The 17,172-nt window shown below is 42.3% G+C and overlaps 1 protein-coding gene across 2 annotated transcripts in view; it reads right to left on the reverse strand.

The window, feature by feature from the left end:
- The window catches only part of zfpm2a (zinc finger protein, FOG family member 2a), a 120,675-nt gene that overhangs the window by 47,545 nt on the left and 55,958 nt on the right, over positions 1–17,172 (reverse strand). For both annotated transcript variants that reach the window (XM_085290785.1, XM_085290784.1), the window contains exon 4: positions 16,493–16,617. In XM_085290785.1, the coding sequence (XP_085146911.1) occupies positions 16,493–16,617 (125 nt within the window). The remainder of the gene's footprint in view (positions 1–16,492; positions 16,618–17,172) is intronic.

A 17,172-nucleotide genomic window follows, 5' to 3' on the forward strand; every position in this document is an offset into this window, starting at 1 on the left:
CTGCCATCCTCCTGCACCTCTGGGAATTCATGATATTCCAGCTGCTCTTAATGTAGCCAGCAGAGACAAAGCGGCCATATTAACGACACATCTTCCCATGTTACGTTAGAAATACCATCACAATTTGTTAAGACTTGTGGCAGTAATCGCAATTGTTCCTCTGGTTCCCGCTGTAATAGAAACTTACGATGCATTAGCTTTGATTTAATTGTCACTGTCAACTATTCGCTTTGGTTCCCCTTTTTCTTGCAAAGTGAGCAGCAACAAGCCCCTGACAGCCAGTCTCAGTGTAGATTTACATAAAGCATCTATAGTGACAATATGCGCTTTGTAAGCAGCCTGCGTGTAGCAACCCCCGCAAAGACAAAGAAGCGCACAAGAACGACCGCACGCACAACAAATTTAGGATTAAGACACAGCGGCGTCACCGCAGCGAGGAGCGTCTCTGCAAATGCAAATGAAAACATTGGTACAACTGGATCAGTTGGCCTAAGTGGCCGAGGCCAGAAGAGGGAAAAAAACACGCAGATTGACAGGCAGAAAATTGCGATTTTCCCTCGAGCTAGGGACTCAGAGATGGACTGGCTGTACGGAAACAAACTCCTCTCAGAGATGCCAGCCATAAAAAAAAGAGAAAAAAGGGGGGGATGTGACGTAGGGAGGCTTTTTCCTGCCCAAAACAGCACACTGAGGGGGAACTGGAAAATATGCTGACCCCTGTTGGCAGTAAAAAAAAGAAAGAAAAGTTGCTGATCTTACTTTTCCCCCAATTCCTCTAAAGCATTTTTGTTATTTTCTGATATTTTTCATGCCTGGACTACACGTATTTTTGTAATTAAGACTAAATATTATTAACAGGGAAACGTTCGATGTGTTGTGTTTATACAGATACAATATCAGTTTACTGACTATCATCCCTGTCAGAGCCTGTAACCCACCCACCCCTCCACAGCCTTCCTCTCTGTGTAGTGTGTTACGGTTTATCCACTGTCTGCTTTCACTCCAGTGGTTTCAATACTCTCTCGGTATTTTTATTTTTTTTTCTTCCTTCCTCTGAGCTCTGTTACCGTTCCTCGTGTAAGAGATACAGTGACCAAAACAGTGTAGTCAGCGAGGAAGTGATTACAAACTGATGCTCCAAATTCGCTATAAAATGAAAATCAATATTTCCACAAGTTGCTGCAACATAAAAGATAACCTTCATTGATTTTTCTAGACTTAGGCCCCTGTGATAAAATCTAATATAAATTTTCAGCCACACGGATTTGGATCAGAGCGGAGCAGGGGCTGAACGATAAGTTCCGCGCACATCTCTCAGACTTGGATTTTTTTCCTCCCCTCCTTCCCCTTTTTCCTTCTTCCAAGGCAGGGCTGTACTATTTATAATTGGCCCTGTGTGAGCAAAAGCTTCTATCGGGAATCTGTTCTAATTTTTATTACTGAGAAGCTAAAGCCTGTTCCAGATAATTTGGAAATTTCAGGGGAATTGTGATAGAGCTGATGGCACAGCCGGACTGACTCCAGAAAGGAGCTAACCTGTAATAGCCTCTGTGGCTGCGCTGATTAAATGTTGCCATAGATGAAAGACCTGCCATCACCGCAATAAATTAACCAATCACACAAATCCCAAGTCGCTACTAATCCCTCCTTGATACCATGATCCTCTGATCAGCTGAAGGAGGTGAAGAAGAAAGTGTCTTGTGACACTCAGCCTTCTAACTCCCTGCTTCCCTGTGTAAACAACAAGCTAATGATATCGCCGCTGACCATTTCACCACCACTGGCTACTCTTAACCCGTTTCATGGTCAGGGCAGGTGAAATCGATACAAACCGCGGTGGGAATGATTATTTTCCTCATCGCACTCGCACTCGCACGCCCACCCCCTCCACCACCACCACCTCCCTCCCTCCACCAAGGTCACCGACTGGCACTGTATCCGTCTTGATCCCACAGCTGCAGGATTTAGACAACTGAGAGATCAAAACCGCTCCGTCTGAATATCTCAAGACATATACCGGCTTTATGCATTCATCTTTCAACGCCCACTCGGTGCCAAAGTAGTGCCATTTCCAAATGAAAACACTAGTGGAAATATTCCAGTCAAATCACTGAGTATTTTTGAACCTTGCCCTCTTTTTCACAGTAAAAGCCTTGTTTCAACAATTGTTTTTTATTTCCATCTTTTTTTCCCTCTTTTGCTCCTGAATAGCTGATAACGGCATTTTCTCATCCCCACATTACATCTGACCACTGTTGACCTGGCAACGCGTGCCCAAATCATTTTAAAAGTGCCGTGTCCTTTGCGGTACTATATTTGCAGCCTAAATATATAAATATATATATAAAGATACAAGCTTACGTATGGGTTATGTCGAGTTTATATGTTCTCTGTTTCTAACATGGGAGTGAGGATAAAGGATTTGTACCTGTTTTACCAGTCAGTTTACAGCAGACAGCACACTCACACCTTGATAACGTCCATTGCAATTAGTTGTTCACTGCGATGAAACAAATTGCATGTGGTCAACTGGAAATTTCATTAAGGGAGATTTTCCTCTAGCCCTCGTTATCGCTCTGCGTATTAATATTTTCTTAGCCTCAAGGATGGATGGGTTGCAAGGGTCTTTTTTTTGTTGAATTAAAAAAAAAAAAAAAAAAAAACGTCCGGAGCTAACCTCACAGCCTGTGTTCGCCCGCCGCTATCCACGCTGGCAAAAAAGCTGTGTACATGCTTAGTTAGGTGCTGCATTTTTTTTCATTGCGCCCTGAAATAAGGTTCTCTGTCGACATCCACAATAAAGTGGGAAATACCTCCATTTCTCAAGTCTGCTTTTGTGTCATTCTCCCCCTCTTCTAAATGGCTATGGTTACATCTGCTGAAATGAAAAGATACCTACATACAGCTTTCATCCCCCCCACCCCTCCCTCTCAGGCTATAGCATCTTCTATTGGGAGGCTAAATAACAGAAATATGCAGGAATTGCACACTAATTCCCCTTAGAGATAGATCTTGGCTGGTGCCCTGTCATAAATCAGAGAATTTCGATATGAAATGAGGCAAGCTGCTCTAATCATTTCTGCATTTCAAATTGGATCACTGGCTCAATCGCCTGGCTTTTAAACTGCTTGCCTAAGAGCAAATGTGAGGTGGGAGATAATTCAGCTGAAATCTCTGCCTGCTCTGTGCAGCAGTTAGTTTACTGCTTGAGTGCAAGAGAATGCTTTTTTCTTCCCTTAGCCCATCTTTCTCTTTTCAACTTTGTTAAATTGACTTTTCATTTTAAAATCGATTAAACTGAGAGAGTCACTGCTGTTCCCGGAATCTTTAAAGGGACACCCATCACTGTGCGCATGTGCCTTTATTTGGCTGGCCGCTATCATGGCGCCGCTATGGGAAATAAATATTTTCTCATTTAAATCACCTTTTATCCTGCTGACTGGACTGTAAGCATCAAAGTTCATGTGCTGCATTAGCTATTACTTACGTCGCTCCATTGAAATGCACATGGGGTCTGTATTTATACTGACTATGGGTGGCATTGCATGATTACTGTATGTTCAGTTGCTTTTATTAAGCCACAATATGAAGAGACTGATGACTGGCTGCTCTGGATGTTGATTGGGAAGCAATGCTAAATTACAAATAGCACATCTACACCCTATTCTGTTTACTTTTAAACGAATCTGCGTCTTGCTCAATCAGAGGGGATAGGAGTGAAGAATAGAGATTCAGAAGGGTGGGTGGGGTAGAGGGGACACATCAATTCTCTATTCTTCAAGACCTTCAGGCATGTTGAGGTGCTTCAACTCTAAAGCCAAACAGTTTAGTGTAAGCTGTACCTGCCCTGAAGACAAGCAACCCCCTTTCTCCAGCCCTCCCTTCTGATCCATCATTTCTTTCATTACATTTTCTTTTCTTTCATGTCACTGGCTTCCTTTCCTTTCCTTTCCTTTCCTTTCCTACCCCACTTTCCTTTAACATCAGCATGTCGCCCGCCCTCATCACATACTGTATATAAAACGTCTTCACTTCCCCAGCCCTTCAGCATCAAAACTACAATGTCTCCAACTTTCTTTGTAGTGGCGAACGTGTAATTCAACTTCACGAGTAAATGCGCGTGTGCTGCCGTAACTCCGTATTATGCATATGTCTCGAGAACTATTTGAAGATGTAAACAAGGAAAAGTGGAATTTGTAATGCATGTGCTCCGGGACTTAATCATGTCTTGGAGGTAGGGCTCACATATACACACACACGTGTACTCCTTGTGTTTGGCTTTGGTCAGGGGACAGAACAGCCCTGTCGCTTCACTACTCACTGTTTGAATTACTCAAAAATTTCCCATTTGAATTCAATTGGCAAGGACTTGTTTGATCTTTTGCATGTGAGTTAGGTCTGACTCCCCGAGCAGCAAGAAGCTGTGTGAGGGAACATAATAGAGAACCTGGAGCCAGTAATGTTCACCTGTATGGATATTACCAAGGCCCCTGGGGGTCAAGGTGGCAGGTGGCATATTCTCTGGACAGATCCACCTCTTTCTCTGTTGGGAATAAACATGCGGATGGGGGGATTTCTTCAAAGAGGAAGAAAAGGGGAACTCGGGAGTCAATCTGTCAATGGGGTCACAACAAATCCCTGCTCTCATAACCACACATGGAAGACTAGGATCAGTCAGAGGCAGCAAATAAAGACAAACAATAAAATAGTAGGCTTGAACGAAGCCCCTGACTTTAGATAAACCCTCGTGCCCCCCTTTAGGTACTGGATTTTAATATTCTTTTGAACTCCCCTCTCTTCTCTGGTGGAGTTATAAATTTCATGATGCATTAGCTTAGCATCTACAGTATGTGATTTTATATTTCAGAAGTCTCTTTCATTCTGTGCGGCCGAATCGCCTCCTGATTGGTAAAGTGAGGTTTCTCTATATCCAAGTGTACCAAATAATAACTATAATAAGCAGAAGGGAAAAGGCAATACATAAAAAATGAGCGAAGATTAAGAATCAACTGAAGAAACACAAGCCTCACTAACTTTGTTCTAACAGTGAACACAAAGAACAAAGGTATCTGAGATTTGCATACAACCTGATCACCTGCACGCTGCCGCAGCGTTCAATAGTTTGATCCTTACATGCACTCGAGAGAAACGGGGTCTCACTGTAAAAAAACAACAATATTTACACCAAGTTGAGTACATAAGATAAAGATGATGAACTTGCCCTTCACTAAATGCATTAGACGTGAACTCTCTTATCAGAGTCTCAGCACACGGACTGTTAAAAGAGAGGTTTCTCGAGCTGGAAATGGTCTTTGTTACCCAATTAGTTTGCTGACGACCCCGCGGTATAATATTTCTGCTTTGACAGCCTCATACGCGTCCATCTAATGAGGAGCTGCTGGACCAACAGGGAGAGAATGGACACTAGCCAGACCTTTATTTCCTCTACTACCTATCAGTTTTCCTATCTAACCTTTCATTGTCGGGTTTTTTTGCTCTTCTTTTCATTTTTTTGTCAGAAGAGTTGGATTTTTCTGCTTGGTTACTCATCCGCCCAGTCATTTTGACAGGGCTTCGTCTTTGGTAGGCCCCGAGCCAACCAGGCTGAAGATCAGAGGGCTAAGGCCAGGACAGGGGACGGCGAGGACTTATCAAGGTCTACCAGCAGGGGTTTGCCTCCCTGTAGGGTGTCCGTCTTTTCTCTAAAGGAGGTGAAGCAACTGAGCCTCTGTGTTTCCTCCACTTCCCCTGCCAATTTGACCAAGAGGAAAGAGAAGAGAAAGGAAGCAGTTTGTTTTGAATAATGTATGATTTCAGAGTCTCGTTATCCTCGCCTTCTAACAAGGAGCTCAAACTAAAACCTCCTTAAAAAGGGACAACAAGGATATCATTTCTACAATTATAACTGGCCAGCCATCAGCAACTGCCATCGAACCTCAATTTGAACTCACTTAGTATTGGAATACCAAGAGGACTATCAGGGGCTTGCAAATGGAAACAATCGAGGATTATCTCCAGCACTTCACAGGAAAGTTGTTTCAACATATCACAAGTTACAGCCATGACAGTGACAGATGGCAAAGCAGCTGGCACCACTCAACTTTGTTCCATGATTCTTTCTTTTTCCTCCTTCCTTCTTGTTCTTTGTCTTGCGCCTTTGCTGCAATGGAGGTCTGTTGTGTATTGAAGTGTTGGATAATCATTCATTTGGGAAGACATATTGCGCACTGTAAAACAAGACGATATGTGTGAAGCCAGGGACTTCTGAGCTTCACTGTCGATGCCTGGCCGACTATTCTGTAAAGCCTGGAAATCAGTCTTGTTTACTTGCTGGGTACTTGCTTTACAGCAGGGTACATCTCAGGTAAAGAAGCATCTCCCTAAATCTGCTACAAGCAGTCGTTCAAATTCAGAAAACTCTCGAGATAAGTGTGTAAATGATAGTGAATGACTTATGCTATCCCAAATGGAACAGTTGTTCATGAATGTTAATGTTCATATCAAGCTGTTTGTGTGTGGTTACGACATACATACACCATAAGCATGCAGATACTACAACTCCACAGTGTGACAGTTTGATATCCAGACAGTGCCTCCCTGATGGGCCACTGGAAGACAGCAAACACCCAGAGAGCTGCGAGGAAGGACATGGATACCCAGCTCACCCCTGAGCCCTGCGGGTGTGAAAAGTGGCCCCCCAGGACCTGGAGCTTCACTGGTCCTTTGAGTATCACTGATGCCTGCTCTGCTGCACGGAACGGTGACCGAGCAGGCTCTTCGAGGATGACAGCTACCTGTCTATGCATTACAGCTGCAGTATGCAGTTATAGCAGAGCAATCACATCTGGATTGTCTGCGAGGATGAAGTCATGCCATTACGTAGAATGTAATGTTTTAAGCGTGAGACCTGGAGAACAGTCGAAATCAATTTCTGCTGTTTTAACTTTAAACCAAATACCAAAAAAAGACAGGACAGAATGAGGAATTTGTTTTGTGCAATGATCAAAACATGGATGTTCTTGAACCCACACATATACATCTACAGGTTAATAGTTTCAAAGAAACATTTATTAATGTGACAGCCACCATGCTGCTGCAGCACGAGACAGAGGAGACGGTATCTTAGTCCTTTGCTTGAAATAAAGCACCACTTCAGTTCATCATGCAACATCCTACTTAAATAATATCACTCAGTCAATATTAGCACATGGTCTTCTGAGTGATGAATCACTTAACATTACATATTGTTACTAGCAGAACAGCAAACAATAAAAAGTGCCTTTCAGAAGGAAATCCTGCACTTTTCCTGCTTTGTAAAATAGGTTTTATCAGCATGGACAGTAGAGATTGTTTCTACCTTCGTGTGTGTGCAAAATGTGCCCCTGGTTTTCTACTTTGCAAATAACAATTATAATGAGCTTGAAACAGTTTAAACTTTAACCCCAAGGTAATCGAAGCACTCAGGGCAGTGACCCCCGAAACTGGGCAAGTGGCTGCAGCACATCCCAGGAGTGACATCTGAGATCTCTGCCCAGAAGAGCGCAGTCCTAGGACCAGCAAATATACTGTGCAGGACCCTCAAGCTCCCAAGCCTCTGGTAGAAGACCTGAATTTGAAAGATTAAGACTGCGTAGCGTATGCGTGTACAGGGGTGTGAAATCACTTTTTCACACAGGGCCATGTAGGCTTGGATTTTTCCCCCGCTTAATAATAAACACCTTCATTTAGAAACTGCATTTTGTGTTTACTTGTGTTGTCTTTGCCTAAACACTTTATCGCGCCAATGTATGTCTGTTCCCTCTTAGATCCGATCAATCGATCTGTATAAAACTTGGATAAAACTGTAAAAACTGTCAATGGTACCAGAACTATCAAAATCCATAATGCTTTTTTGAACGATGAGTATTATGTGTAGAGGCTGATCTCAAAACAAATGGCAACATTACGTGTGTGTTATGTGTACACTGTTGTTGGGTCACTTTTAATGTGTTGTGATGCGTATCTGTAAATGAGTGTTCCAAAAAAAGTAACCCTAAAACTATGTGTTTATTAGCCATTTGTATGTCGTTCCGCCTTTTTTGCCATCTGACTTTTTACAGTGATACAATGAAGATTAAAAAGAATACAATGATCAATCAACACACTTGCCTGTGTTTTAATTCATAAGCAAAGCACACTGGGCCTGGCAAAAACTGCCCGCACAGTAGGTTTTTGCTAGCATATATAACTGCATTTCTTCCAATGAATCATTTTTTCTTAATTTTCTAAATTAGATTACATGCTAATAATACTTCTGTACTGTAATACCACTTGTAAGACTATTAAAAACAGATGCCTCCACTGTGTGGTGTAATAAAAAGTATGACTTTTCCCTCTGGAACAGTGGTAGTAACATAAAGGCACTCTTAATTTGCAAACTGAGGTGGTAGCTGATATTGAAGTTAAAGAATATGAGAAAAACATATTCCAGCAGCTTCTGCGGTAACTCCAACAAAGCAATAATCTATTCAGACATAAAAAAAAGACTTTTTACCATTTCAAAACCAGATGTGCTATATTTGTCGAAATGCACCTCCACCAAAAGTAGAATAAATTATGCTGCAAATGGATCTGTGTTTTGAGGAAGTCGCAGTATCCTTGGCATGTTTGAGGGAGCCATGCAGCCATTAAAGCGAGCACAAAGCAAATCACTGAGTCCTGCTCTGCTTATCAGGGGACCTGCCATATCAGTTTGGGTAGTTGTGTTGTGATGTAAAGACAGCAAAATGTCAGGTTCACTTGTAGATCAAGTCAACCATGTATTATCTCGCAAACAGAGGAGCTCAGCTGTAGCCATAATAGCTCTGACTAGCTGACTGACTGAGTGCTTCACGGCTAATGCATGGAGCTGTGGGCGGCAATGAGTTCCAGCAAAGCACAAAGAAAGTTTGAAAGTAGAGCCTTGGAAACATATAAATAATAGGAAAAAAACCCACACCAAAAAACAATGGTTGTGTGTTTTTTCTGCCACTGCCTGCAACCAATTCTGCATTCTGCATTTGACTCACAAGCAGACATCAATGTCATGTTGATCTGTGTTAAAAAGCCCCGATTTAAAAAGCTACTTCAATGGAACGAGCTTGGATGTTTGGTCCTTTTCATGTAAGAACATGAAAACCATTGATAATGCCATCGATAAATATATGGATGACATTGAGCAAGGGAAAACAGGCCAGATAATTACCATTCTACCCATCTGAAGAGACCCCAGCCCTGATATTGGTTTAAACCCAAGAAATAATTGATGCATGCAATCACAAATTGGTTCTCCGCCTAAAATTTGGGCCCATTATTTCATTAGATGAAGCCACATTCTCCGTGCCAAAATTATTTGTGTGTCCAACACAGAAATTCAAATCCTGTTAGTCCCGATAATGTCGGCCGTTTCACAAACCATATCCAAGACAGTGTGACTTTCAGATAGAAAGTGCCGGCCACCTTTAAATGCAAACATAAATGACTTCTGATTCTTTTTCTTATTTTTTTTTTTATAGTTTGTTTGTTTGTGTGCATGCATATCTGAGGCTGCGTGTGAATGTGTGTATGTGATTTAGCAGCTAAGCTACAGAGAGGTCCTATCCTGGGGTGCCTTCTTGCATATGTAATTGGATGTTACTGTAAATAATTGCCTGGGCATGTGCCAGTGTGATGATGGTGATGATTTGTATGTGTGTGTTTGTGTACGTGTGTCGGCTCATGTGTGACTGTATGTGTGTAGAACACGCGTGCATCATTCTGTATGTTTGTGGGACTTTGCACGTATGTGTGTGTGTGTGTGTGTGTGTGTGTGTGTGTGTGTGTGTGTGTGTGTGTGTGTGTGTGTGCGTCTGCATGCGTGTGTGTGCGAGCGCATCTGCCCCATCCGTACTCCACTCTCAAGTCCCACTGATTCTCCTTTCCAGCCATGTTGAATCCTCTTTTCCTTATCAGGCGAGCCCAGGCCTGCATCAGGCTCTCCTTGCTATGACAGAGGCTACAACAATAGGCCTGCGATACCGCTGCTTAGCGCTGCGTTTCGGAGGGGAAACCTGCCACGGGCGCAGATTAACTACAACACACACACACACACAAAATAGATTGCAGCCTCCAAAACAAAACATTTTTCAGAATGCCTCCTCTTGATTAATGAAGCAATGACAAGAAGAAAAATATAATTTCTGAAACAGAAAAATCCACCACCACTTGTTAAAGTTTAGGGGTAGCTAACAATAAACATATTGGAGGGAGAGGGTGGGCAAAAGGGGTGAGATAAATGGCTTGAGTGATGGGCTGAATAATTTCAGGAGCATTTTTTTTTTGCTTCTTTTTTTTTTTTGTTTGGTTGCACAGCCACATATTCCTACCCTTGTACTAAATTACACAATAATCACACACCATCGGTTGACAGCCTCTGCCTCTCTCTGTCCCAGGTGAAAATTAGGACAGTATCTTGACATTTTTGCTCTTCTGTAGTTACAAGCTAAAGCTCTCTGTTCGTAGCCAAAAGTGGCGCGCAGTCTCCGGCGCATGCACGCGCCCTCCCACACACCAGCACATTCACAAACGCGCAAACGCTATGACCTAAACGCACACACACACACACTCAAGTGCACTCAAACATGGCGCCATGTGTAAGCGCACAGGCATTAAACGCTATGTTCTCATACAATCTTTTTAAAACTAAAATATGATTTTTGACCCGGATTCAGTGTGAGACCTGACACCAGCGGACATAAAAGAATTAATTAAGACTTCATTTTGTGCCTCTAACAGCTCTATATGACAGAATAAGGCAAAAGAAAGAGTAATAGAAGTTGTCTTGCTCGCACTTAATAGTTCTCCAATGCTAGCTGTTTCCTTGAGGTGCTTTTAATCTAGAGGTTAAAAAGAACAATTCCACCGAGGCTCAGATATTGTAGATATACATACGAAACACTGTATCAGAATGATTCCAATGATGTATGTTTCAAGGGTAACATTATAACATCGGGCTCTATTCTTGTTGTGCTTAATTAGCCTGTAGCGCTTATTGACTTTTATAATGTCCTTGTTGCCTGCAGTCTTTGAAATCGTTCTCTTTGTATTAAGGACCTTGTATGAAACAGAGATTACAGTAGCAGATATGTTTGTATCACAAACCTAAGCTCACAGCATACGACAATATTAAGATAGAAAGCAAGATTAAAAAGAAAAAAAAACACAACTCCCCGACAGATCTTAAACTTTAATTAGGCAAGTCTTATGCATTTTAATTACTGTGTAATTTGTACTAAAAGGCCCTCAAAACACATAAAGAGCAGAATTCTATTGAATCCAGACTCATTACAGTTGCACCTTGACTAAGCCCCAGTAATTAGCATTGGTATGGCATTGTACAAGAGGCGGCAACACCCTCATCAACACACATTTACGACAGAGCTCTAAATCTGCTGCTCATTAATAGCCTGCCTCCCAATCAATTATTAACACCTACAATGGAAGCCAGGCTCACCGGGGCCAGGCCTCTTACTCCAGGCAAACCGTTGGCCACCTTCTCCTCCCGGTTCTGTCCAGCATAGGTAATTACCGCTTTTAAAGACACCTGCTACTCAATAGCTTCGACCCAGACTGTTAATTTAGCCCCCCGATTGCAGACATTTATGTCTGAGTGTCACTATTAATTTGCGTTAATTTGGAGAGTGTGAGAAAGCCGGGTGGAGGCGTTGTCGGCAGGCGGCTGAATGTGCTCGTCGCTCACCTGCACCAGGGCTGCGGCTGTAATTGGAGTCTAATGGTCTGATTGATCAGTGAGAGAAGTGAGGGATGAGACGGCGCTCTGGCAGCTTCATCAGTCAGAGAGAGAGGAGAGAGGAGGAGAGGAGGAGGAAGAGGAACAGAGCGGGCAAAGCAGCTAACAACAGGAGCTCTGAGCCAACTCTCGGGTGCTTTATTCTTTTTTTATTATATCTCCTGTTTTACTTTTTGTCCATTACTCAGTTTGACCCCTTCCGCTTCTGCCTTCACTTGCAATGGTGCAAATTTTGGTATCGATCTGATACCAAGCAAATACAGGGCCAGTATTTCCGAGACCAATACCAATACGGATACTTTTAACCTAAAAGACAGCTTGTAGAGGAGAGCAGCGTGTCATGATTTATAAGACGAATCATCATCAATTTGCAAATATTGAACACATTTCAATCACCACTCAATCACTGTCAATTTCCACAATGTTCACTTAGCACAACAACACACACCTTTCAGCTCTTCATGCATTCTGAAATGGAAATGAAATAGATGCAATTCAGGCGTGCTTCATACCTGATTTTTGAGGTATATCTTTATATATTTTTATTCCAAATAGCATTCAACACAATTCAGTGAGCTGCATACTGAACTTAGTGGAGAGACACAAAGTATTGATCGTATCGCGCATCGATCCAATATCAGTACCAACATTGGTATCGGTGCTATCGATATTTGGATCAATCCGTCCACCTCTACTTTGCAGTGTCCTGTCTGATGCTTAGTTTACAGGCCAGACTATCATCTGTCTTGCAGTGCAGTTGAACCATTATAATAAAACCATATGATATTTTTTAAAAATATCAAATAAAATAATAACTGGTTCTATATTTGGGTTCAACTTTATACAGCCTGCAAGTGATCTAAGAGTGATACAAGAAAACATTTAACAGTGTTTAACACAGTGCAGTGTGATTGTGTTAACAGGTCTGCAACAGCAATAACTACAACTCCAGTCCCTCATGCCAAGCTGAGCCCCTGGGGTCTACAAACCTGCCACGGCCGACCCATCAGCTGTGAAATCTGCTTTCCTCTTTGATAAACGGTCGAGATGTGACCCTATCTCTGTCCTGCAGATGCCCAGATTTCCTGTCACGCTTTTTCCCTTCTGTTTTTTCCTGCTATTTCTCCCTCTGACTCGCTCTCTTTCTCTCTCTCTCGCTCCCCCTTTCATTCTTTCTTTCTACCTCTCTTTCCTGGCGTGCCTGGACAACTGCATGAAACGCTCCACTCGCTGTTCTTCCTCAGCATCATCCATCACTCTGCTCAGCTATTGAGGCCTGTCGTGCACGAGCCGCCAAACGCACATAGACTCCCACGCCATAGGCACAGGCAGCTCGGCCAGCTCCAGCGCCAGTTCCCATGTGCGTCCACGAGGGACCATTACACCCCCCCCACGCCCCACTTAAATGACTCTTCATGTGCCCAAAGTGCTCATCGTTCTGTCCAGATTAATGCAAACACATCTTATATTCACTGTATTTTCATTATTTACTGTAAGCCACTTTAAGGAGTCATTGCACTTTAGTCCCGCTCTGGGCGTCGTGCCAAGGATTGAGAAACGGACCTACGAGCCCACCGTACGCTGCGGCTCGACAAAAATAGCTTGACCTCTAAAAAGTCATACCTTAAGTGACGCGTGTGGACGATGGAATAAAATATGTTTGATTTTAGAGCGGCTCTATCAATATCTCACTAGCGGGTCATGTGTTTCAAGCATCAGAGAGGTGTCACTGCTGCCACATACCTGACTGCCTTCGGGTAATTCATTCACCTCTATGGTTTCAGAAAAATCTAAGAGAGTAAAAGGAGATTTAATAGTGTATGGAGGTCACACTTCATGAGAATGACTGAGTGTGGCTTCTAGCTGCGGTAGAGATCCACGAAGCAATAAGGCTTTATTTCTACCTCAAACGCATTCTACCCCCTTCTGACCCTGCTTTGCAGCACTGGCCACCCTGACATGCATCAAAACTAGCCGGCCTCTTTTAACCCCTTTCTCTTCTCCCTCCCCTCACACTTACATTTGTTATTTCAACTTTTCTCGCTGGTGAGGCATCAGAGATTTGATCCTGTCTAGATGTTTTAAGATTTGCACAGCTCTCGTACCTCCTACTGAAATAACTGAGATAAATGCAGCCCTGCGTGCGGGGACGTTTCCAAAGGCTGCTCGTTTAACAATGCAGCGGCTCGATAAGTAGAAGCTTGAATTGAAAGTAAAGAAATAAACTTAGGGTACTGTAAATGAGACCAATCCCTTGTGAAGTGCAAAATACTACAATTTTTGAGTTTCTGGCTCATTCTGCACCAAGAAAAAAGAGAAAAAAAGGAAAATCTAAAGTAAAAAGTTACACTGAACCCTAAAAGGAGGCTTGGTAAAACAAAACATGCCAGCTGGGTTGACCTAGCCTTTAATGAGAGATAGTGAGAAGCTGCTAACAGCCAGTACCCCATTTGAGAGATGAAACTTAGCAGAGGAGGAGGGCAAGTAGCAAAAGCATTGAAAGGGCTCCCATGAGAATAGACACACATGAGATCCTTAAAGGCAACGCGCAAGAGCTTCTTCCTCTGCTTTTAATTGCGATAGAGGTTTGGCATATTCTGTAACCCCTCCACAGCCTATTACAGGTGATGACCAGCACCTGCTCGGTTGAAAAAAAACCCAACAACCTAAGGAGCGTCTGTACAGCAGTGATGAATTCCTCAGAGGGTAGTTCGTTAAGAACTTCTCATTCTAGCCAAGAGCAACAATCAGTTTATGCATCTTGCTCAGCAGCGAGTCTGATGAATGTGTAAAGTTTTTATCTGCTGGAAAAGCTCAACTAGCAAACAATTCAAGAAGATGCTTTATATGACGTCACTCGATGAGACAGTTGAAGGTTGATTTTGGATGCCTTTCAGTGAAATTCATGCAGCAGCTCATCGAGAAATATATGGAGTGTGTTACTTTGGAAGGCAACTTGAGGTGTTACTCTGTCAAATCACTTTTCCGCCCAAGGATAACTGGCTTTACCCTGAGAGAAGCCATATTTCATGGCTATAATACGGCCTGAGTTATTTAAAGCCACTGATGACTTCAAAACCATGAGGGGAGCTTAGAAAGCAGTCAAAAGTGTTCCGAAAATGATTTAATAAAGTTATGGGTTTAAGGAATCTGGGAGAATGGATGGCATGGCCTCTGAGTCTGAAATCCTCCTGGACTTATTCTTGTGTTTTTTTTCTCCTTTTAAACAAGATGAATGTAAGGCTGGTTTTGACTTTAATAGGAATTTCTTAATTAATCCAAATGCAGAATGGAATATCAAACCCACGGAGGGCTTGTCCCTCCACCAGAGCAGCAGGTCAACACGAGTCTCTGCTGGGATCTCCGAAACAAGAGATATAAAGCTGCTGTGCGCAGAGTAACATCAAACATAATGGCTGTGACTTCACTCAACTGAAGCCTGGACTGAGCTCCAAATCCACCAATTAAAATGTTTTGTCATAAAATATGCAGATTAAAGGGGTAAAACAGATGCACTTCAAAGGCTTATGTTGGGGGCCAGTTGGATCCCAAAAGAGTCACCTCGGTAGGTTCGAATGTCAGGGGAGATGCCATTAATACGGGCTTAGCTGTAAAACTTTCTAGTGATCAAGTCCCCATGGCTGCTAAGGGCAAAGTTTGACTAAATTTAGTGACCTAAGTTTAATCATGACATGACTCAACAATAAGAAAACAGGCTTTTACTGCAAACAAATAGCATTTGGGTTAAGGGTTAGTCGCTTTAGTTCACTATAGAGCCCTCAATGGATTTTTACAAAAATAACAATAATGCATTGTAAAGTATGCATCATTTTAAATGGCTCAGTAAGCCTATAAAATATATCATACAGTTTTGTTTAGCCAAATCTGGATATGAAATACAATTATTATTTAAGTCAGCATGACTATAGTGAAAATAGTTGGTTGTAGTCACTCATTCTTGGTAAAATTACATCTATTCTGCTAATCTTGGATAAACCATGTTCCAAAAAGGAGAAAAAGCCACTGCTCACTCGTTGGCTAATGACATGTCAATCATAAATCAAAGCTTCAAAAACAGAGAAACCAATGGGCGGCTACATCCAGCTTTTATACTGTCTGTGGTTGCAAAGCGGCTTGCAGATCACCTAATCTGCCTCCACTTCAGCTAAGCTTGACTTTGCGTCCTGACTAAATAAATGCTCTCTTCAATCTAATGTACAGCAAAATCTAGTAGGTAGCTAAAAATCTTGATTTTCAGATGACAACTGGCCCAGCTTTAATGTGGTACTGAAGCTCAGTCTTGTTTTTATCGCTTTCAACGACTGTTTTGTTTATATTTCAACGTAGGTACCAGAATGCCTTCGTTGCATCACTTTTTGATTATTAAAATGTTCCCTTTCCCTTCTAAACAAAAGCACACAAAGATCCCTGAAGTGTTGAGACACTGACATTTTGAATAGACAGCAGAGCTGACTCACTGTTTTCTTTTAGGACTCTGAAACAGTGGGCCTGATCCCATTTAATTAAAATTTATTTGACACTTTATCTTCATTTCACTTCTTAAATCATACTTTTATTTTATAATATAGACTGTACTATCATTTTAGTGAGTTCTGCTCATATTTTAAGGATGCTTTATAGCTAAATGTTTAACGTTTTACAGTAGTTGGCCAAACGAGAACTTACCAGTGTAGAGTTTTCAGTGCTCATTTCAATCTTCCCCTCAAAGGGTCCCCATGTTGTCCCCAAAGGGAGCTGCTGCCGGCTGTGGATACGACGCTCACCATCTTTAAGGAATGCGTCCAGCTCTCCTGAAAAAACACACCAGACGCCAAAGCAGTCAGCCATAATGCTCTATATGGCGCACAAGTTCTACATCAAGTCACAGCTATGTTCATTCATTCTTATTTTGGCTTAAACCTACATGTGCAATCCTTTTACTCCCTCAAAAAAAAAAGAAAAAAAAAAGTGGAGGTTAAAATCCAAGCAGCTTCAAAGTGGATAAGCAAATCAAGCGAGCATCCATCTGATGGTGTTCCTCAGACACATGGTGTGCTAACCCTACTTGAAAGGTGTCTTGTGTAGAGATAATCTCTGTGAGACAGTGCAGGCTTACTGGCTGGTGAGAGCAGCGAGTGGCAGCCCTATTCCTGTTGTTCCGGGAAGGCAGGACCCTTGTTAGTGCTGTGCAGATCTTCAGTTAATTAACAGTGGAAACGGATAGCACTGTTAGTACTATCAGCACTCATCCCCCCAACCACCCAGCTATCTTATCTCTTAGATTCAGTGTACTCTTTTTGACGTGGTGATTAATCAAACAGTTATGATAAAACTCATGGCAGGCTGTGACATAGTTTACAGAGAAG

This window comes from Mchenga conophoros, linkage group LG11 (assembly GCF_057382185.1).
Source record: "Mchenga conophoros isolate Kocher_MC1m ecotype Shallow Benthic linkage group LG11, M_conophoros_male_GT1.1, whole genome shotgun sequence".
NCBI classification, from domain to species: domain Eukaryota; kingdom Metazoa; phylum Chordata; class Actinopteri; order Cichliformes; family Cichlidae; genus Mchenga; species Mchenga conophoros.